The 21,077-nt window shown below is 38.9% G+C and overlaps 2 protein-coding genes across 2 annotated transcripts; one reads left to right on the top strand and one right to left on the bottom strand.

The window, feature by feature from the left end:
* Positions 1–146: 146 nt before the first annotated feature.
* On the bottom strand, positions 147–8,138 carry wtap (WT1 associated protein). Its single transcript, XM_006792496.3, has 9 exons — positions 8,072–8,138; positions 6,213–6,415; positions 5,598–5,635; positions 5,415–5,470; positions 5,257–5,315; positions 4,976–5,103; positions 3,829–4,007; positions 1,345–1,499; positions 147–1,212 (listed from the first exon to the last, which is right to left on the bottom strand). Exons 3-9 carry the CDS (start codon positions 5,625–5,627, stop codon positions 554–556), a joined length of 1,266 nt encoding a protein of 421 aa, XP_006792559.1. The 5' UTR covers positions 5,628–5,635; positions 6,213–6,415; positions 8,072–8,138; the 3' UTR covers positions 147–553.
* On the top strand, positions 7,530–10,276 carry sod2 (superoxide dismutase 2, mitochondrial). Its single transcript, XM_006792498.3, has 5 exons — positions 7,530–7,680; positions 8,314–8,519; positions 8,724–8,840; positions 9,379–9,558; positions 9,685–10,276. Exons 1-5 carry the CDS (start codon positions 7,652–7,654, stop codon positions 9,828–9,830), a joined length of 678 nt encoding a protein of 225 aa, XP_006792561.1. The 5' UTR covers positions 7,530–7,651; the 3' UTR covers positions 9,831–10,276.
* Positions 10,277–21,077: the final 10,801 nt, after the last annotated feature.

The raw sequence follows: 21,077 nt of genomic DNA, 5'->3' as shown, positions 1-21,077 counted from the left end.
GAAAAGGACTGAAGTCAGAATAATATGAACATCGCATATGAACTACTCACATTTCAACAGAATTTTTTTTTAACCGAATGGGTCTTTTTTGCCAATGAAAAATTAAAATTGCACTAAAAAAAAAAAAAGAGAAAAAAAAAAAAAAAAAAAAGAGAAAGAAAACACAGGTCAACATCTAAAAATGACCTTGAATATAGCGAAGCTACTGTAATTCAGTGATTTTACTGACTTTTGACAATGACTTACACCAGATGCCTGATTTCAGTGTCAAGAGCTAAAACAAGAACAGCCTAGACGTGCTCAAATAAACATCAGAATCAAACATCCACGCAATTTAAATCTAACATTAAACCATTCCTGTTATATCCCCGTGTAGCAACACAAATGTGACAGAGGCATCACGATGGGCAGGGAGAGAAGGGTGAAAACAAAACATCTTGGACAGCAGTGCTGTGTTAAAGACTATGCATTTGTTGCTATGTCTGTATACGGTATAAAAAAAAAAAAGAAAAAAAAGAAAAACAAACAAACAGATAATACATGTCAAAGTACACTACAAAACTGCACCATCGCTTGTGCCGGTGTCCAGGCCGTTCTGAGCGTGCCGTGACCCAGCAGTCCTGCTGCCCTTGGTCACCAGGGCAGCCTTGTCCTCATGGGGGTCGGTGGTGGAGTCTGTGTCATTCGAGTGCTGAGTCAATGATGTCTCGCTGCCTGTCGGAGAGTCCACGCTCTCGTACCCCGCACTCAGCTGGCTACCGAAACCCACAGGTCCTCCAACTCTGCCAGCAGCAGTCTGACTCCCTGTCACTTCCTCTGAGTGGTTGGAGAGTTTGGTCTCAGCTTCGCCAGGGCTTGAAACCATGGGGGACATGGGAAAGTCTTCCTCTGTGCTGCTGACCTCTCGGTACAGGCTGGGTGTAGTGGTCTCGCTCCTCTGGGATGAGCTGCCATTGCTTGGACCATTGAAGACCCTTCCGTAGTCTTTGCCCATTGGTTCAGAGGGTGCGCCGGCCTGCTCGGGCTGAGAGGATTGTTCCGCACATGAGCTGGAGGCAGTGGGTGAAGTCCTACTGGGTCCTGCTCCAGCTGAAGACCCCTGAGACTGGGAGAGCTGCTGACGGGTCTCTTTCAGCTGCTGCTGCAGGACAAGGATGGTGCTCTGCATGCCCTCCACCTCCTCATCTAGCTGGATGATAAAGTCATTCAACTCTGGGATCGACAATTCAGGAACAGACAAAGAACAAAGTCAGAAATGGACACAAATGTCACAGGATTAATGGCGCAAATATGAGATACGATCACAGTTGGCCAGGCTGTAGGGTATAGATGCAATGTTCTCACCGTCTTGGCTGCTCTTAAGCTCCTCACTGTACTTCTTCTGGAGGGCCAACTCAGCCTCCAATTGGGCAATGCGTCCCTGGGACAGCTGCCGACCCAGCTCCTGGTTTTCCTGAATCAGCATTCGACACTTGGCCATCAGTTTCTTCCCTGTTTGGCTGTAAGGGAAACAAGTCTCACATCACACGGTGAACCAGGAGACAAACAACAGGCAAAGAGGTCCCATTGATCTGACCCACTTTGCGATTTGCCAAGGGTCAAAAGAAACTCTTCAACCTGGTTGTCCTTAAACTGATCTAACCATAACACAAATGTCATTAAATCTTTCAGACTTCAAAACAACATCAGGAACCCACTGACACAAATCTGTCCTGTACAAACACATGTCAAAATCCATGGAACAAACAGACTTTTTTCTGTAAATGAAATTAAAAGTTGAATGATGTGTATTGAAAATGGTCCCCACTTTCCTGAAACTCAAAAACAGTGTTACACTTTAACTGTATGTTGAAGAAAGGTGGGCATTTTAGTATCGATTCGGTCACTAGCAAACTTTCCATTTTAAATAATCTTGCTACATCACTGGGTGTGAGGAACAAGCACAATGAAAAAAATGTAACATAGCAGTGTGATATTAAGGTGACCCAGGACATTTTAAATACCAACCTTTAGCTATGAGTAGCAAAAAGCAAATGTGCACTGCAAAACCAGGCACAGGTTTTCTGTAACCACTTGAAATACACAGAAAGTAAGTGCTTCAACAGTAAACTCAAATAGCTTCAGGTGCTGCTTTCTCAACATTACAAAAGGTCAAGAAACAGGGCAACAGTCCAGCACACCATTTTACATTAGTAGGTATTGTGGTTGTTCTTTTAAAAAGGTCTTAATCAAGAAGCCAAAGATAACTGACTTCATGTAATGCTTTAAACCATTTTTCCCACCATGCATTTGGTCTATAAATAAAGACGTTATATAGTCAGAAGACACTAAAATAGTAACATAATATTAAAGTAAGCAAAGTGATGATGGTAGCTTCAAAGTACCTCAGAACCCTGATCAAGAACAAATGTTATTTATAATTATAATATATGATTATGTATTTACATCAATATCATTTACTGGAACCCTCCTCCATTCTTACTCATAACCATTACTGCCTCTGCAGGAGGAAATGTGTTTTAAGATGCTCAGATCTCATCCCCACTTTAGTGTGAGAGCAGAGTAAAAATTGTTGTTGTTGTTTTTTTTTTTTTAAAGACAAAATGTAAAACAGACCCCATGAGGGATTCACAGCGTGAACAGTGCTAAGAGCTGTGCTACACAGGTGAGAAAGGAAAATATAATCATCTATTTGTGTAAATGGCTGAGGGAAAGATTGTTTGGTCAATCACAAAAATACACAGAAATACAATCAATACAATCTCATAAACTCATAACAGGACTTCTTGAAGACATCTTTAGTCACAAATTGAAAACAGGACTCCGTGCACCTACAGCAGTGTGTTTTGGTAGGAGAAATTAAGCAAAGCTTAATTCGGCATTAAATCCCATGTGAATATTTTTACACAAGTATTCAGGGAAGGCCAATCATGCTTCTTAGCTCACACACACTGCAGTAAGTGCTTGTTTCAGAGAAACAAAATAAAATTAAATGCCAATAAAAATAAACAAGTCACAAAATAAAACAAGTAAATACACTCTACCGTGTGCAGGCCCATGCTCAAAGACACAGGCGAATGGACCCTCATGCCTGAACCATAGTCCTTGGTGGACCGAGGATCTGGCTCCGCTCACAGTCTTAATGTCATTTCTAGTGGCTCTTCCCCCAAAGTCTTACTTTTAAATCCTAGAAACTTTCCTCATATTACTGGAATGTATCTAGACTGTCCAAACAGTCTCTGCATTTCTCAGCAGGTCTTTGTGTGGTCTATTCCACTGTTAATGTCTTTTTAACCCAAGTATGGGAATCGTCTTTAAAATGTTCAATTGCCGTTTTAGGCTAGGGATCCTCCCTGCCTGACTCAACCTCCATATTACCTCCACCATAACCCCCCTATTTAATAAGCGAACTGTCTGGTTTGAGCGGCGGGGGCAGGGAGGCCATATCCACGTCAGGAAGCGAGTGACCACCTCTTCAGGAACAGTCCGGACTCCTTCAGGCCCTTGGACGGTGAGGGGAACTCGAGGGGAGAGAGCTGAAACACAAGTGTCACCTGACCATACTGTCTTTTCTCTTTAGGTTATGTGATATGTAGCTGGCACAGTGCAAGAGTACAAAAACAGTTTGGGGTTTGTTTGGGTTTTTTTGGGAGTGACTGGCTTTCTGTAAAGTCTGAATCTCGTGGTGAGTACAGCACTTTGTCAGCCTTCCCCCCCACCATTGTTCCTGCATGTCTGCAGTGAGAGTGAGGGTGGGGGGCGTGAGGAAGTCTTGACTTTTCTGTTTTGTTTTGTTTTTTTGAGGGGGATTATTTTGATTGTCTTTACCTATCAGGTGTAAATTTCCAGGCACTCAGTTCATTTTGGGCCTGCTCCAGTTTGTCTTTAGTCTGTTCCAGTTCAGCCTTCATTTTGAGGAAAAACAAGTTGATGGATGGGTCCACCATGGACGACCGCAGTTGGGCCACGCTCGGCTGCTGGACTTGCTTGAGGTACTGGATCTGCGTCTGCAGGATACAACAAACACATGTGAGTGACAGGAACAGATAAACAAGTGTTTTATCATGGTTCAAGAGAAAATTCTTGGGTTTGGCTCCGATCTCCAGTAGCCGTGTTTTTCCTCTTAAAAAATAAACAAAATGTATACTTTTGATGGCAACTTTTGATGTGCACTCAAAGAATTTAAGCATGTTGCATTTCATCTACAAAATTTTCAAGACAAAATCTCTAAGTGAACAATTACTTCCAATCACTTGACAGCTGCCTTTCCAGGCCCAGGAAGATCAGACTGGTCCAAAACAAAGAAAAACTCACCTGCCAAAGTTATGAAGACATCAACCATTTTTTGTTGGGTTTTTTTTTTTTGTGTGCGTCTCAAACACATTTAGCTTAAGATTCTGGCATTTCTGTTGAAAACTGCGTACCCATGCTTTCCATTTCAATGTGACTGCAGGGTTTCCAAGTTTAAAGCCTGTGCGTTGAGCTCACCTCAGCTGCACTTTAAGAATGGCATGTGCTATCATAAAGCAGCTGTTTGATCACTGAGCTGTCAATCTGGCAAGAGCAAAGGATGCCTTGGCTTGAAATAATTTACTTTTAGCCTCTTTTCCATGATCATGACAGTTTACTAAGGAACGCTCTTGCTGGAGTGTTGCAAATTATTCAATTCGTTTAAATTTAGTAAAAAAGTTAGATTATTTTGCACTTTGAAAACTTGTATTATCAAATTTAGAATATAGGATAATAATTACTCAGTTTTGACTTGTTTAATAGCAAACTGTAACACCATTACTTATTCACAAAGTTACCGATGTTCTTATCCGTGAAATCTTAATGAAAAAAGATCACTTAAACGTTATGTTAGAAGGGCTCAATATTCCTATAAGAAATAAGAACTCAAACTGTGGGACAAATAGAAACTGAATTCTATTCAGTCATGTCAAGCATAATCAAAATGAGAGGAATAAATACATACTGTGCACTCTTGCATTTCCTGCTCCTTAGTGGCAAGTCGCATGACCAAGATGTTTTCCCTCCGCGCGGACTCCTGCTGCTGCTGCTTGAGCTTTTCCTCCGACTCCTTCAGCCCTGGAACGTCATTGGCTGAGGCGATAAAAGTGGTGCAGAAATGCAAAACATATCAGATTAATTCCTTTCACTGACTGCCACAGACAGCAGCACCAGGCAAAAACATGGTGATAGTTGAGATGCTGACAAGGTTAAATCATAACCGTGTCTTATAGCAGGTGTACTTACAACATAACTCCGCATATTTTGCCTCCAAGACCTGGACATAGGCTTCATGCTGTTTCCACCTGTGATGGGCAGAGCATGTTTTAGCTGCTCATCCAAAACAAAAACACCAAATTCCCCCTACCACATTATTAATCACCAATAGCAGAGCTGTTACCTACCTTGCACACAACTCTTCTCTGGTCAGAGTCTTCATGTCCGATTCACTAAGGCGAACCTGTGTGAACGAAAACCCAAGCACTGGTTACATAAAGAAACCCATTAGAATATTTGGAGGGTGGTGGGCAGGGTCGTGACACATAACAAATTACAAGGGGTACATCAGAATAAGAAAAGAAACTCACTTTCTTGGGTAGAGGCTCCTCGTTGGTCATTGTGAACGCTGTAAGTAAAAACGCGACAGGAGATCAGCAGTAATTACAGCTTGGGCTCGTGTGCTTGAAGGACTGCATCATGTTTAACGCGATGGCTATCAACACGCAGTACAATGTACAGCAACTCTGCTAACTCGGTACAAAAGCTGTGCCTTTCAGCTAATAGATGACCCTGATGGCGTGTGAGGAACACATTAACTATCCCGCAAAACTAAATCAAAGTTAATATTAGCAGTTTATAAGAGCAACCGAGCCTTGTGTTAGCTCGTGTGACAAGCAGCAGCAGCAGCAGCAACGGACCGCGAGAAATGGAAAATATGCTAACCAAGGTTAACACCGGGCTGCTAATAAGGTTTAGCTGTTTCCGTTAGCAAACTAACTACACGTAACGAAACAGCAGTACAGAGCTTCACTATTTCCCTATGTCCAGCCTGGCAGCATACAAGTCTTGGCTCTGTTTTCCGCTCCTTGTTATCACAAAATGGCGGTGAAGGAAATGACTCCCTCCCTAGCACTCCTTTTCCTGAAACTAGCGGGTTCTGGGTTGCAGATATCGGGCCTTCAGCCATCAAAAAAATCACTTACCAGATCGGTTTCTTTCGATGTTTCTGGATCCTCTTGGCGTCGGGGGTTCTTTATGAAACGAGAACCTGCGACTTGGTTAAAATTTATGGGGAAGTTATTTGTAGTCGTCTCGCTTCGGCGTGGTCAACAGCATCTTCCTCGCGGTCGACTAAACAGAATGGCTGTAGCTGGGCGCTGCGCCGCACTTGCCTTACTGCAGAGTTCTAGCACAGATAGAGGGAAAGAGCGAGATCTCTCACTCCACAGCGATTTTAAGATCATAAAATGTACCCCTCAAATAACAGTAAACAGTAAATATTTTTTATATGATTTTGATGAATTCATGCCCGCATTACTATTTTTATTGTATTATTTTTAGCCTTAGTTTTTATGAATGCATGTTTTTAATTCATTAACTAATATATTTATGTTAACACATGTATTTAAATATATACACAGCACAAAGCTCTCACTTTTGTACTATTGGTAGGAGTCGTTTGAAGAAATATTTTTAATTATTATGTCTTCATAAACCTAATTATTTGAATTAATTCATTAAATAAATCTACAGTAGAGAAAGCCTTAGTGTACATTGACATTAGTCTTTGGTGCATCATCAACTGTGTGGTGTACGAAAACTTGTTTCGGCTACTGAAGAAAGAAGTGGTTCTTTTTAGGATCTTGAAATGTAGACTTAATCAAAAATAACTCAAAATTGTGAGATAATAAGCCTTTTTTTTTTTTTATTTCAGTTGCAGAAATTCCTGTTGTTCCATGAAGTTGACACTTCTGGTGCATGCTAGAATTGTTCTCAGTTTAGTGTCCACCACAAGTGATTACGTGTTCCGAATTCAAACCTGAGGGTTTTCCCTTTTAAGCAAGCGTTGTTTGCTTCTTAGTGCGCCATTTGTCTTAATATAGACGATCTCCGCCATTGCCTCCACTGTTGTGGGGGGAACGTTCACGTGACTCTCTGCTGTTAGTTTTTTATTGTTTTAATTATGCTTGTAGACAGTATTAAGAACTACTCCTTTAAATATATGCTTTGTTTTGCAATAAATAAACAGAGTGAACAGATTTACAATAAATTAAACGGATTAGAATAAAAAATATATTTTTTCATAACAGTGATATATGCACTTTTTTTAAAGCCACGGAAAACTTACTAGAGGGAGGAGTTGCAAAATAATACAGAAGGTAGGGAGCTTTTTTTATTAGTATTCCAGAGTATCCGGATGCGTTTTTAATACAGTCTCTCTCATCTGCCAAGTGTCTCTAATAATGTGTATCGTTGTCACATGTAGCCGTTGACTCTGTGTTTATCTAATTCCCGGACACCCCCACAGCATAGATGTAATGGTACGGTCGCCTCCTCTGTCAACTTGAAATTGCACATTTCAAGGGCAGTTGTAATCAGCGTGTGTATTCCTTCATTCTGTCTATTGAACAGCATTAGGAACATGCTTTGCAGAGCTGGACAAATACGTAGGTAAGATTGTTGTCACGTTGTTGAGCATTTGGTGCGCGTACTGCGCTCAAAGTGTATACGGAATGGGGGTTCTTGACTTCTGCTAGCAGCAGTTGTTCTTGAACGTGACAGTTGCTTATTGAGAGCTAGCAGTTAGCTAACCGAAATGCTAACTGGCAGCTCAGCCAAGTTAGCTTATGGCGCACTAAATAGAGGTTTTTGTTTATTTAACGCGTAATCATGCTGTTCGTGCATGAATTTACGAACCGAATGTCTTAATATTGAGCCAGTATCATATGTTCAGTGAACTAATATGTAGATGGCTGTGCTTCAAGAGCTGCATAAATCTAGTATCAACAACAGTCATTTAGGTCAGTTGCTTAAGTAAGCTAAAACTAACTGAAAATCCTACCTCTGATACCCTGCAGGGAAGTAATTTGGTACGGCTTAGTTGCACAGCCTTGTCAATTGCTCCTTAGCAAATTACTCGTTGATTAGGAAACTAAAGTTTAAAAGTAGTTCTGTTTGGTATATCTCAATTTCTGTTGGAATGTATCCCTAAATAACTGAATAACAGTTTTCTTGCTGATGTCATGACATTTTCATGATGTCATGCCTTATTTCATGCTGTATTGATTCATTATTTGTTTTCAGGTGTGTTTTCAGCCTCAGCCACACTATTAGCAAGGTAGCTGCATCGAGGCAGAAGCATACTCTCCCTGACCTGACATACGACTATGGTGCCCTGGAGCCCTACGTCAGTGCAGAGATCATGCAGCTGCACCACAGCAAGCACCATGCTACATATGTCAACAACCTAAATGTTACAGAAGAGAAGTATCAGGAGGCACTTGCAAAGGGTATGGGCAGAGTCTCATGATATTTCACTTCGCTTGAACTAGAATTGAAAATGAAGACTTTAAAAGTAGTTGTCTATATGAAGTTGTAATTAAGATTCTGATATGTACGTTACAGTTTTTTCCTTAAAGATTTTTCCCCAAAACATAAATGTGTAAGAGTTTGACAGAAGCTGTATGTTGTGTATATTTGACTTACATTTTTAGGAGATGTGACAACACAGGTTGCTCTCCAGCCTGCTCTCAAGTTTAATGGAGGCGGCCACATTAACCACACCATCTTCTGGACAAATCTCTCTCCAAATGGTGGAAGCGAACCACAAGGTAAGACAGAAATTGAAACAGGGTTTTGTTTTTTGTTTGTTTTTCTACTCGGGAGTAGATATTGAACTTAAAACCAACAGGAGACCACAAAATGTCTCTGTTAGATACATGAGTATTTATGTAACTGTTAACTAGCAGAGTTGCCTGAACAACTTTGTAACTTGCTTGTCTGTCAAGGATTATAGTTTCCTTCCCCCTAGTGGTATGAAACTGCATATGACCAGACTAAAACTATTCATAGCCAGTTAACATATCATCTTGTCTGTCTTTAATCAGATCACTTCTCTGAGACATGCTGACTCTTATTGAATGTGCAATTTCATTTTATGACGTGCTAAAAAGTTGATTAATATAGTTGCAGAGTTTTGGTTTTTTTGTTTTGTTTTTTATTGTTACATAATGACTGAAAATTGCACCATTTCCTAATTGGCTTAAAGCTCAGTTTTGTTAATATGGAAATTGTCATGAAATTTGACCAAGACATTTATGTGTTGTGCCATTTCACTGAAGCATACACATCTGTTTGACAACTTTGTAGGAGAACTAATGGAGGCAATCAAACGGGACTTTGGCTCCTTTCAGAAGATGAAAGAGAAGATGTCTGCTGCTACGGTGGCTGTGCAGGGCTCAGGCTGGGGGTGGCTTGGCTTTGACAAGGACAGTGGAAGACTTCGCATTGCTGCTTGTGCTAACCAGGATCCTTTGCAGGGGACAACAGGTCAGTTGGACTTTTTGTGATTTGGTGCTATATAAATAAAACTAAATTGAATAAATGCGACTTGACCTTCTAACTGCAACATGGCCTGTTTATATTAATTTTTTTCCTTATTTTTTTGGCGCTTAGGTCTCATTCCCCTCCTTGGTATTGATGTATGGGAGCATGCTTACTACCTTCAATACAAGAATGTGCGACCTGACTATGTGAAAGCTATCTGGAATGTAGTCAACTGGGAGAACGTGAGTGAGCGTCTTCAGATGGCGAAAAAGTAGAAGCTGATGCACAGCAACCACTAAGACTTGGATCAAACGGTAGTTGCCTGCATTGAATCAGAATTTTAAAAATCAGACTTATGACATTTCAAATCTTCAGAAGGTAACTGGCATTTAAACTGTCTTTAAAATATATATATTTTTTTGGTACATATATTGGACGTGGAAATTCTGAAGCTAGCGGGCAAGTACTGTTTATCTCTGGTCTGTTCTCAACCGCCAGTAATTTTGAAAGCGCACAATAATGGACAACTTTAACATCAAAGCTGGCTTTTGCCATTCTCACATCTTATGAGTGGCATACTAGGTGTAAGATAACATGAGTGCATATTCTTATAGCTGTCTCAGTCAGGTTAAGCCACACTAAAATCAGACAATGTTATTGCAGTCCTTGTATTTGCTGTATGATAATAAAAAGCAGAAATTGTAACAAAACAGTTGTAAAAGCTTGATTCTTCTTTCTTTCCTTTTTTTTTCATTACTTGTAAGATTCTAAAATTTCATCTTTTTTCCCTCTAAGCTATAAAAGAAGCTGGAGTTATAAATGCAGTTCTAAACTTTATTTAGTTTAAATCCTCATGGCCCCATTATAGGGCAGTGTTGAATACTGGTCACTGAAGCTCATGTTTTCAAATGCGTTTTAGCTCAATTGGTGTTAAAAGATGGATGTCAACATTGGGTTGTTGTTATTATTTTCCTCTCCTGTCTAGCACTTTAGAGTTTCACCCAAGATGAGTTCAGTCCAATCAAGATTTAAATCCAGGCAGTAAATGTATAATAAGCACATGAATGGGGAGGCATTAAGTACCTTGATTTCTTAACAAAGGTCATATAAACCTCACGATTCTGTCAAGCTGAAAAACTTTAGGTTTTATGCCTACATCTGGTCATAGTGCTACTATTTACAATGTTGCCAGAAGAGGGCAGTGTTCCCTTAACATTTGTGCTTAGGCTCCTACTGTGTATACAGGACTGTCCAAACTAATTTACAAAGAGCCAAATCTTTCGGTTCAATGAAAACTGGACAAGATGACTACTACCTGAAATTCATGTGAGTAGGGGCAAAAAAAACAAACAAAGCCACTTGCTGTTGACGGAAATTTCACCAGAAATGATCTAAGTGGAAGGGTGGCTTTTCATGGGGAGAAAAGACTGAGGTAATCCAAATTACACAAGAATCAAACTTGTACAACAGTAAGTGTCTACAGTCATCTGTAAAACACAGTGGAGGCTCTATCATGGTTGGAGCTTCAATTCAGCCAGTGGTGTTGGAGATCTTATCAAGACTGATGGAATTATAAATGCAGAAAAGTACCAACAGATTTTGATCCACCATGCACTACCACCTGGAAAGCATCTGATTGGCAATGGCTTCATTTTTCAGGATGACAATGATCCCAAACACACTACCAATAAAGGAAACGCATAGCTGGATAGGAAAACACACAATGAATCACTCAGTCATGCATTGGCCTCCACAGAGCACAGACCTCAACATTATTGACACTAACAGAACAAAAGGCAACCAGCATCCAAAGAAGAGCTTTTCCTTCAAAAAGTCTGGAGAAGAAAAAAGAAATGACAAGAAAACATGGCGAAGAGAGTTCAGACCACTTTAAAGACTAAAGGTGAACACACCAAATATGAACTTTTAATAGAATTGAAACTCTGTTCTTGCTTTATATACAATAAAATTGCACTCATTTCCTATTTCACAAACGAAATTTAAAGAAATATACACAGAACTCTATATATATATATATATATATATATATATATATATATATATAGATATATATATATATATATAGATATATATCTATATATATAGATATATATATATATCTATATATAGATATATATAGATATATATATATATAGATATCTATATATAGATATATATATATATAGATATCTCTATATATATATCTCTATATATATATCTATATATAGATATATATATATATATATATCTCTATATATATATCTATATATAGATATATATATATATCTATATCTAGATATATATATATATATATATATCTCTATATATATATCTATATATAGATATATATATATATATATATATATATATATATCTATATATATATATATATATATATATATATCTATATCTTTTTTTAGAGATGCTTGATAATTAAGTACTTAAAGTTAATTAGTGCATAAGAGAATGCAAACAAGGCTGTGAAACATTTCCAGTTTTGAATTATAAGCATTTATCTACAACGTTTAAAGTACATTCAAACAAAAAAGCTGATGTAGTTTCTATACAAATGGCTTCCATCTGCTTTATCATATATAAATGTCTCCCCTCCTCGTCTCATTGAGTAAGACTGACCACTTTGCCAGTGGGAATGTCACATTTGAGATATATCATCCTTTTCCTGGCAGCTGTCTCATATGTAGAGACCTGAACCAGTTTTCAGTAGACATTATGATTTCAAGCACACATTGACCAGACTCACCGCTGAGACTAGAATCAGGAAAAGTTTTGGGTTTTTCTGAATTAGCTATTTTTCAGATCAGAATTTGCCAACTGAAAGAGTTACTCAACAGATCAGTAAAAATGAAAATGTCATTTGATTTGAACTCTGAAAGTGCATCAGGGGGTTATTACCCACTGGTGTAGCATGAGTTTAATGTACCGTTGCATGGACTATAACTTCAACAGCAGACTTACAGGGTTTTTTGTAACAGATTATGTACTAAAGCAAGGAGGATTTGGATTCATCAGAGCAAAAAGTATAAGCACACAAACAGGATTGGTCTCATTTGTGACGTTGACATTGCCAGCCTTTAAAAACAGAAGTCTCCAAATTTATGAGAGGATGACTCTAAATGTGGCCTACTTCTGCTCTGTAAAAGTTTGAGTATGCCAAAAAGTATTTCCCTCATCTACGAGTCGTAAAAAAAAGATGGAACTCACACAGGATAGTTTCTTTACCTTCTGGAAGGGAAGAGAGGAAAATCTTGAGCAAACGTCTCAGTCGCTGAGTTTAACTCCTTTTTCAAAAACCACCTTTGTTCCTCACCCCTCTACCCTCTTCTCTTTGTACTGCTTTTCCCTAAAAAAGTGCATCCAAGACTCAAGTAATACATAGACAAACATGCATATATATTTAGCTTTGTTGCCTATCCCCTTTTCTTCAGAAACGACATGAACTTTCACATTTTTATACACATGTTTCATAGGAAACACAAGTACTGCTGTCGTTGTGGTTTCTCGCACACAGGCATGCAGCGAGACTCGCATGCGGCTGAGTCTCGCATCCTGATTTTTTACTGTCGGGGCCTTTGGGGTGGAAATGCGTGCCCAACAAATACTTTGGTCTTTACTGATTAAAACTGTGGCCTCTACTTCCACACTCGCAGACTTTACATTTTCTTCCACAGCGCTGTTTGGTTGTCACAAATTTGAACCACAAATGTTGGGTGGGCAAGAAAGAAGAAAAACAAAGAAGCCTTCAAAAATAAGAACATAATATTCAGTCAGACTTTTCTCCTTTCTTCCCTTTTCAAGCCTTTTATTGTGTTTTCAAACACAAAGTGCTGACAGATGCATGCAAGGGAACGTCCAGAGTTCTTAGAGTGGGTCGTTTTTGTTCACTGAGCTCTCTGAGTTTTTGCTCAGATCTTTAAAGGTCAGGGTAGGTGGAGCTAGATGACCTGACCTTGTGTCTTCTGTTTTGCTTCTCTGAAGGCCTCAGGGACTGTCTGCTTTCAGGAAAGAGTAGATAAAGACTAAACTTCTGTACTCTAGTAGCACATGTGCTCATTTCTTAACTCTTTTATTTTCATAAATGTTTATTTTGTACTTTAACTGAAAAATTATCTGTATGCTTCTAAAACCTGACTTGCTTTTCATATGACGTCTTCCTGAATAAATGTCAGCATCTTCAATCTCTTGTCTGCCTCCTAAATAATTTTTCAGCTTTGTCATCACATTTCTATGATCCACCATCCTGTCCTCCAACCAGCAAAGCTGACCCGTGGTGTTTCTCTGTGTGAACTGCCCTACACAAGCTGTCATTGTCCCATTTGGCCTGGAAAAGTGAGGTGTCAACACTAAGGAGGTAAAACTTTCCAGGATTCGTCGTCCGTTGTTCCTGGCAGAGAGGGCGACGGAGCTAAAATTCAGGGCACCCGTTTGGGTCTGAGCCTGAAACTGAGTGCTTTAGAGAGGGAGCTCTTCAGCAGGCACCACGAGCCAGGAACCAGGCTGCAGGGTTTTGTGGGAAACTTTGTCCATCTCATTTTTGTTTAAAAAAAAAAAGACCAGACACACAAACAACTTGAACATAGTAGAAAGGCATGCAATATGCTTCTTCCTCTGGTAGTGCTTCGTGTGATCGTTGACATTTCTACAAGTGAAACACTCTGTGAAAAGTCTGTGCTGCAAAGAAAAGAAAGGAAAAGACTGTTTCAGTGAGAGGGTGTGACGGTGTCTGGTTAATTCTTTGCAGTTATGTAATAGTCACTCGCACCAGTGAGTCCAAAGGCTTGTGGACATCGCTTAGGCAGCAGAGTGTGATAAATCACTGCAGGCCTGGGGTCATTTGGGTTTATGTGGGACTGATCCAAGCTTGACAAATCCACACGAGCTCACTGACTTTTCATTTAAAAAATGAAAAGTTCACCACACTGCCAACTGTAGCTCATGAAAGGATGCTAACTGTAGACCTAAGATCCCTTCTCTCTATGAAGTGAACAATAGTTCATGGATAACTTTTCATATTTGTGGATATATAACACCGTAGTGTGTTCTTTTAATCTTAAAAGTGAGAAGTTTTGAACTCAGACATTTTCTTTGTATGTATTTTCTTTTTCCATATCCATCATTTTTTTAAGCTGCTTCCTCTGTTTCTCAAGTATTCGTCTTGGCAATTAAGCTTGAATGAGATTCAATCATTTCTTTGGATTTAATCAAGAGAGCGGATAAGTTTTTCTGTCAAAACTTGGCTGTCTTCTCTTCTCCTTTACAGAGTCAGCACTCGGCAGATCCTTTTTGGCTGGGTACTCAGGATGTCAGAGGAAAGAAACTGAAAAGAAACAGAGAAACTGGAGGACACCCAAACACTGGAGTATTAAAATACAATAAGGTGCCTTCATCTGCAGCAGACTTGACTTCCTTATGGGATGGAGCTATTCCCGGTCTAAAATGACCATGGGCAAAATCATGTAGCTCCTGGTGGTCTTGTAGAAGAAAATCCGTAAACACATAAATATTGTTTCAATGTTTTAAAAGAGCGAACAGACAGTAACGTGATAGGCAACTTGTTTTTTCTTTCTCTTTCTTAAAAGATTAGCATTCATCACCAGAGATGTAATCAGATTACTTTTTTCAGTTAACGAGTAAAGTAAGGGATTACTATTGCAAAAACGGTAATTAGATTACTCTTACTTTCCGCTGCGTTACTGTTACTAAAACCGTGATTTTTTTGCAAGAATGTCTCATGACAGTGAGTAAGTGAGTGCGACCTTCGCGACAATAGCTGTGTGCAGATCAACAATGGATAATATATCGAGTGCGGGAGAGAGTATGAGCGTGCAGCGTTTAAAGCCTGGAAGTACTGACCTTACTTTGAGTTTGATTTCATAAAAAGTGACAAAAACATTAGTGTCCATTGTGCGTGGGAAGAAAACTTCTTTTTACAGCGAAACCCCCCCCCCCCAATAAAATTCCAAGCAAGCACCGAGTGTGCTACCACGTAATGGGAAACTCACAGAGAAACTCGCGGATTCTTCAACTGACCGCTGCGGCACACCTGCACCAGGGTAACCCTCCGCCTACCCCACTCCTGCTTTACAGGTGAAAATAGAGCAACAGGACCGCTAGTCTTTGATTTTATTTATTTTCTTTTATAAGTCAAACTGTGAGTAGAGTAAATACTCGTTAAGTGCTTCTTATAGACTATAAACAGAAAATGGGTTTAGTTTTCTCTGAATTTATAAAATTGTCTGACAAAAATTACACTGCTTCTTACTCAGTACACATTTTCTTAATGGGTCTTAGTCTTAGTTGATGGTTTCTACTTTTCTGCAGTATACTATATTTATTTTTTATGGTCACATTTAGAGTAAAATACAGAATATAGAATAAAGAATAAGGAAGGAAATCTTTACCTTATGGTTTTCTCAATCAAGCACACCCCTTGTTCATGACATACATTTTGAAAACAAAACAAAAAATCTGGAAAAATTAAAGAAGAAATATTATGCTGATATTTTTCAATAATAATCCACAAACCAGTTGGTAACAGAACTACCTGCATGTTTTTATACAGTTTATGGTGCCACCCTGCTAGGTTGTAACAACTTTGTCTGTGAAAGACAGTTGTGTTTAGACAGAACAGAGAAATTCTTGTGTCCTTCTATATTATCTCCAAGGATCAGCTGTACAACAGTGTACTGGCTTTAAAAACAGGGAAGGAATTTTTAGTACCAGGTCAACACCTTGATAGAAAGAAGTGTACACGATTAAAAGATTCAAAGTTCAATGTCACAGTGGGACAAAATTGTAAAATGTAATAAAGATCGAAATCATTTTATTGATTCTAAACAATTAATAATACTAAACACTCCTAATTTCTTTAGACTTTGCTAGGAAAATGGGAAATAAGAGCAAAGATTTATTAAAATGTGTGCAAACATACATAAAATACAGCATATAACATTAAAAAATAGAGTTTGTACAATTGTAATGAGCTTGAAAGTCAATATTTGGTCTGCCCACCTTTATTCTTCAACACAGTCTGAACTCTCCCAGGGAAGCTTCCTTGTACTTTCTTTAAATAGTCTTCAGGAAAACTTCTCCGGGCTTCTTGAAGGACAGTCAAAGATTTTCTTTGTATGTTGGCCTCCTTTTGTTCTGTTTTCTGTGAAGATGATTCCACACTGCTTCAATAATGCTGCGGTCTGGACTCTGGGGAGGCCAATCCATGATTGATTGTGTTCCATTGTGTATTTTTTTTTTTATCCAGGTATGCTTTTACTGCAAGATCCCCAACACCACTGGCTGAAATGCAGCCGCCAAATCATTACGTTTTGATTCACCACTCTATAAGACTTGTTGCCACTGAATTTCATTCCAGCTTTTGTGTAATTTGCGCTATTCTCCCTGTTTTCCTTCATTAAAAATGGTTTAGTGAGAGGCACACTTCCACTGAAACCATTTCAATGAGGAGAGATCATTAGAGGGAACTGAACATGATTTATTTACAGAATTAAATCAAGCTGTTTGGTGATTAGACTACAATGGCCCATCACAGCAGAACGGATCCCAGCAGTGATAGGAACTGGGGAAGGAACCCCGGGAGTCTAGACACTGGTGGTGGAGATAAAGGTGGAGGCTTCCATGGAGCTTGAGTAACATGGGAGAGGCAAAGAGTTCGGTTGGACAAAAGTGTCTGCAAGGGAGAATGACAGATGAGATTTTGGGCAGATAGATGATTGGACTAGACCAGCGATGTCAGAAATGAGGTTGACAGCATAGGAGGTTGGAAGTGATGTAAACGATCAATTAGCCACCAAACACCCGGGAAGCAGACAGACGTGTGAAGAAAGATCTTACAGACCTTCCATCTTGAACTTACGCATAAGCTTAATTTCTGCTGAGCTTCAACAAACAGTAATAAATGATAACTGAATGGTCAGATGGACAAAAATAAGAAAACCAAAGCCTGAAAAATATAACACTTTTACACAACGTGCTATACTGACTGCAATATTGATAAAACCTCCTTTGCAGTAACAATGCTATGTAAAACTTTATTCAGATACTTGTTATATGATTGATGACTTAATTACGACACTCAATCTCTGCTGTTGTCGTTATTACCTATGCTGTGCTGCAATGAGTTTAAAATCTATACACTACCAGTTTTGTACATTCACATACAAATGCAGGATTTTAAATGCAAATAATACTTTTAAGAAATGTCTGGCAAGCTCACATTAGTCTTGTCTATGTTAAAGGTTAATTGCATTACTTAATGAGATCTGTAATTTTTGTAGTAAAATATTTTGTTATTTATCAGCTGATACCACAAGCTTTGATCCACTATCTATCAGCGACACTCTGATAAAATCAGAGGTTCACTTGAGGTGGAACAAGGTATATTCTATTCTAGTACTCTGATATATGCCGTCCCTGTGCTTTTTCCCTCTTTACCCTTACCAATTCACCATGGAAAGCTGGCTGTGTTAGCGGCAACAGACATATATTTTCCTGGAGGTATCATAGCAGAGAATCTCTGCATAACACACACCATCTGGAAAGCAGGTCATTTGAAAAATACAATCCAGACAAATAAGAATGTAACGTAAGCTGTGGCTTATTGTAGCTAAGCACGTGTCTCCTGACTGAAACCATAGCCATATAGACCTCTGTTTGTCACAGTCTGAGGGGCTTTATGCCATTTTAAGCTTTGAATTGTTAGTCCATAGGTTTGAGTTTGGGTTTCTGTATACATGTTACTGCTTTTCTGTTTGAAGATTTCATTTTTATGTTTCTTAAGTTGATTTTCGATTCCAATTTTAGTGCCTTATACCAGCCTTAGTATTAATATTTGAGTTCTGGTTCCTGTTTTCCTCGAGTTTTGGATGCCTTTTAAGTTGGCTTTATTGTCGGAGTGTTTTATTTTGAGCTCTTGGTCTTTAGCTTCACTTCCTGTTTTGGATTTTTCCAAGTGTTTTGTTCCCTCAGTGTTTCCCTGTTCCTCTCTCTATCATGTCTTTCTTTCCTGTCCCATTGTCTGTGTCTTCTTATTTAGTCAGTCTTGCCTCCATGCTTAATATGTGAATCTTTAGCTTGTTTCCTGTTTCAATTTGATTTGTTTTGGCTTTTACTTTCTGTCTGGCTGACTATTTTGATTACTTTCACCTGTGTCTCAGTTCCCCCTTTCCATTTCCCAAATCCTCAGCGTATACAAAATCCTGTTCCTGGTATTCCCTGGTATTCCCTGTGCTTCTGGTTTGTGTATTTCTATGTATTTATTTGGTTTGTGTAAGCTTTGGACTTTGTGTTTCAAGCTGTTAAAGGCTTAGTATTAGTTCATTTGTTCCTGCTCTTGGGTTCTCGCCACACCACATTACAACACTGTCTTTTTGATACATGTGTGCTTCCAGTCAGCAACATTTCATTTAATGTGTTTTTAAACTGATGTTGATGTCACATGGCAGTTTATGAGGCAACATGTGAGCTCAGTGGGAATGTTTTCTATGAACAATGGTCAGATTTCCATCCAGATGTGCTGAAACCTTTTAACCAAAGAAAATCTGATGACCCATTAAAGAAGATGTTTTATTTTGATGACAAATGGTAAATGGCACTGGTTGAATCAAATCTGCCCATTTTCTTAATTTATTTTAGGCTCATTGGGGACTAGAGATTATTCCAGCTGACTCTGGACAAGAGTCCAGTCTATCACATGACTAGTGGAGAGACACAGACAACCACGTAATTTAGGATATCGAGTTAGCATGCACCTCTTGGAAGCTGGAGTACCTGGAGAATCCCCATGCAGGCACCCCGGAAAGCTTGGAAACACATGCAGAACAAACAATGGAAAATCTTTGTGTTTTTATTGAAGTAGAAACTTCAGTATTTCATAATTTGTTTGCTTGCACTATTTTGGTACCTCTTTCTCCTGTTTTGGGGTTTTCGTGCACTAAAAATAATAAAAAATAAACATTCCCAGTGTTCAGTGGCCAGATGCACTGAAGTGAGGATTTAAATGTCTCGGAGCTGTTTTCAATTCTTCACACGCCTATTTTAAACTTGTGTTTGAAACCGTGAAGAAAGTGATGCCAAGTAGGTATTTTAAGGGTCCAAAAACCTAGTTACTGACAACATGTGAAGAGTTTTTAGGGTCAAACAACAGTTCCACTTAGCTAAGATCACCGACCACAACAGAAAAACCTAGAAAGCATTCGATTATCAGCTCATTACCTGTTCTAGAGTGTGATCCAGCAATCATAGCAAGTTATTTTAATCTGTGAAAACAGTTCTAAGCTGACTTCATATGTCATACATAATGAGATCATGCTGGACAGAAGAGATGGTTGTCTGTATTTTTGCAGGAATACATAAGAATCTATTTATCATTCTGCTCTGTTATATTTCATTGTCTGTCTAAACACATCTCCAAATGGAAAACTAAGAGCACAAACCAGCATGGAAAAAATGACTGGGTCGCATCAGAAGGTATTTTGAAAAGAGAAGAAAAAAAGTGGTCACAACAGAATATTTTTCATCTCTTGTCCAGCGAGTTTGATAAAGAAGAGAAAAGCTCATTTTTCATCGAAGGAATCAGCAGTTTTCAGTATAGGAAAGAACTGGGGCTGGAGGAGTGTTTAACTAGTTTCCTCGTGTACTTGATTCTCCTGCTCTCAGGCCTCACAAGTCTGAATTTTATTTGAAATGTTGACTAAATAAGACAAACAGTCTAAACAGCAGTTCTTTTCTGTGAACAAGCCCCCTGAAAGTCAAGTTAAAACCCTGGAACGTGACCACTTCATGTCACAGGAAGGGACATGTGAGGAAGAGAAAACTTCTTATATAACAGATATGCAGAACGTAGAGATACAGGTTTAATGTCTATGTTTTCCTGCATGTGTGTGTGTGTGTGTTTGGAGATTATTCCTGCCAGGGGATTTTCCATAGTCACTGCTGTGTTCAGAAACAGATGCAATATTGGCAGTGTAACCAGTAGTCGGGTAGACGGATGTAGAAATTTAAGCCCTCAAAGCATTCTTCTGACTGTCCCATCTAATTTCACACTCAGTCAACTTCATACTGCTATTCCTTTTTTTAATACAATTGCCTTAGTTATGTTCATTTCTGGAACGTGCACTATTTTATACTTCTATTTCTTTACTCGTTTTTTTCCACTGTTCTTTAAGGTTTGTAAATTATGTGTCTTCTGTGCAACAAGCATGCAGCCAATGCCACTCATCTAGTATCTGAGAGATGAATGTCATAGCTAGTGTTTGTTTCTTGCAGACTTAAATCTTGTAATTTTTCAAAAGCTTTTTTTTATCAAGGTAGAACAGAAGTATTGCTGTGGCCTCTCCTGTGAGCTCTCTGTCCATGTGAGGTGATTCAGCATCAGCATAAGTCTTTAAGGCAGCATGTGAGTGACCTCATCCTCACACATCTGCTGCAGTGTTTTACTAACCAGAGCACCGCAGAGGGCTTCGACACTTTGCAGGGGTTACGATCAACAC

This window comes from Neolamprologus brichardi, chromosome 15, assembly GCF_056152115.1.
Source record: "Neolamprologus brichardi isolate AB-2024 chromosome 15, ASM5615211v1, whole genome shotgun sequence".
Taxonomy (NCBI): Eukaryota; Metazoa; Chordata; class Actinopteri; order Cichliformes; family Cichlidae; genus Neolamprologus; species Neolamprologus brichardi.
Note: the sequence above shows the minus strand (reverse complement) of the source record. Positions and strands in the feature narration are given on the sequence as shown.

What these genes read in the sequence shown, in the direction of transcription:
- wtap (XM_006792496.3), bottom strand. Translation starts at nt 5,627, where the DNA reads ATGACCAACGAGGAGCCTCTACCCAAGAAA. An exon ending in AGGAGCCTCTACCCAAGAAA is followed by an intron (nt 5,471 to 5,597) that starts GTGAGTTTCTTT and finishes TCGTTCACACAG; the next exon opens with GTTCGCCTTAGTGAATCGGA. An exon ending in GCTTAAGAGCAGCCAAGACG is followed by an intron (nt 1,213 to 1,344) that starts GTGAGAACATTG and finishes TGTCGATCCCAG; the next exon opens with AGTTGAATGACTTTATCATC.
- sod2 (XM_006792498.3), top strand. Translation starts at nt 7,652, where the DNA reads ATGCTTTGCAGAGCTGGACAAATACGTAG. An exon ending in AGAGCTGGACAAATACGTAG is followed by an intron (nt 7,681 to 8,313) that starts GTAAGATTGTTG and finishes ATTTGTTTTCAG; the next exon opens with GTGTGTTTTCAGCCTCAGCC. An exon ending in TCCTTTGCAGGGGACAACAG is followed by an intron (nt 9,559 to 9,684) that starts GTCAGTTGGACT and finishes TTTGGCGCTTAG; the next exon opens with GTCTCATTCCCCTCCTTGGT.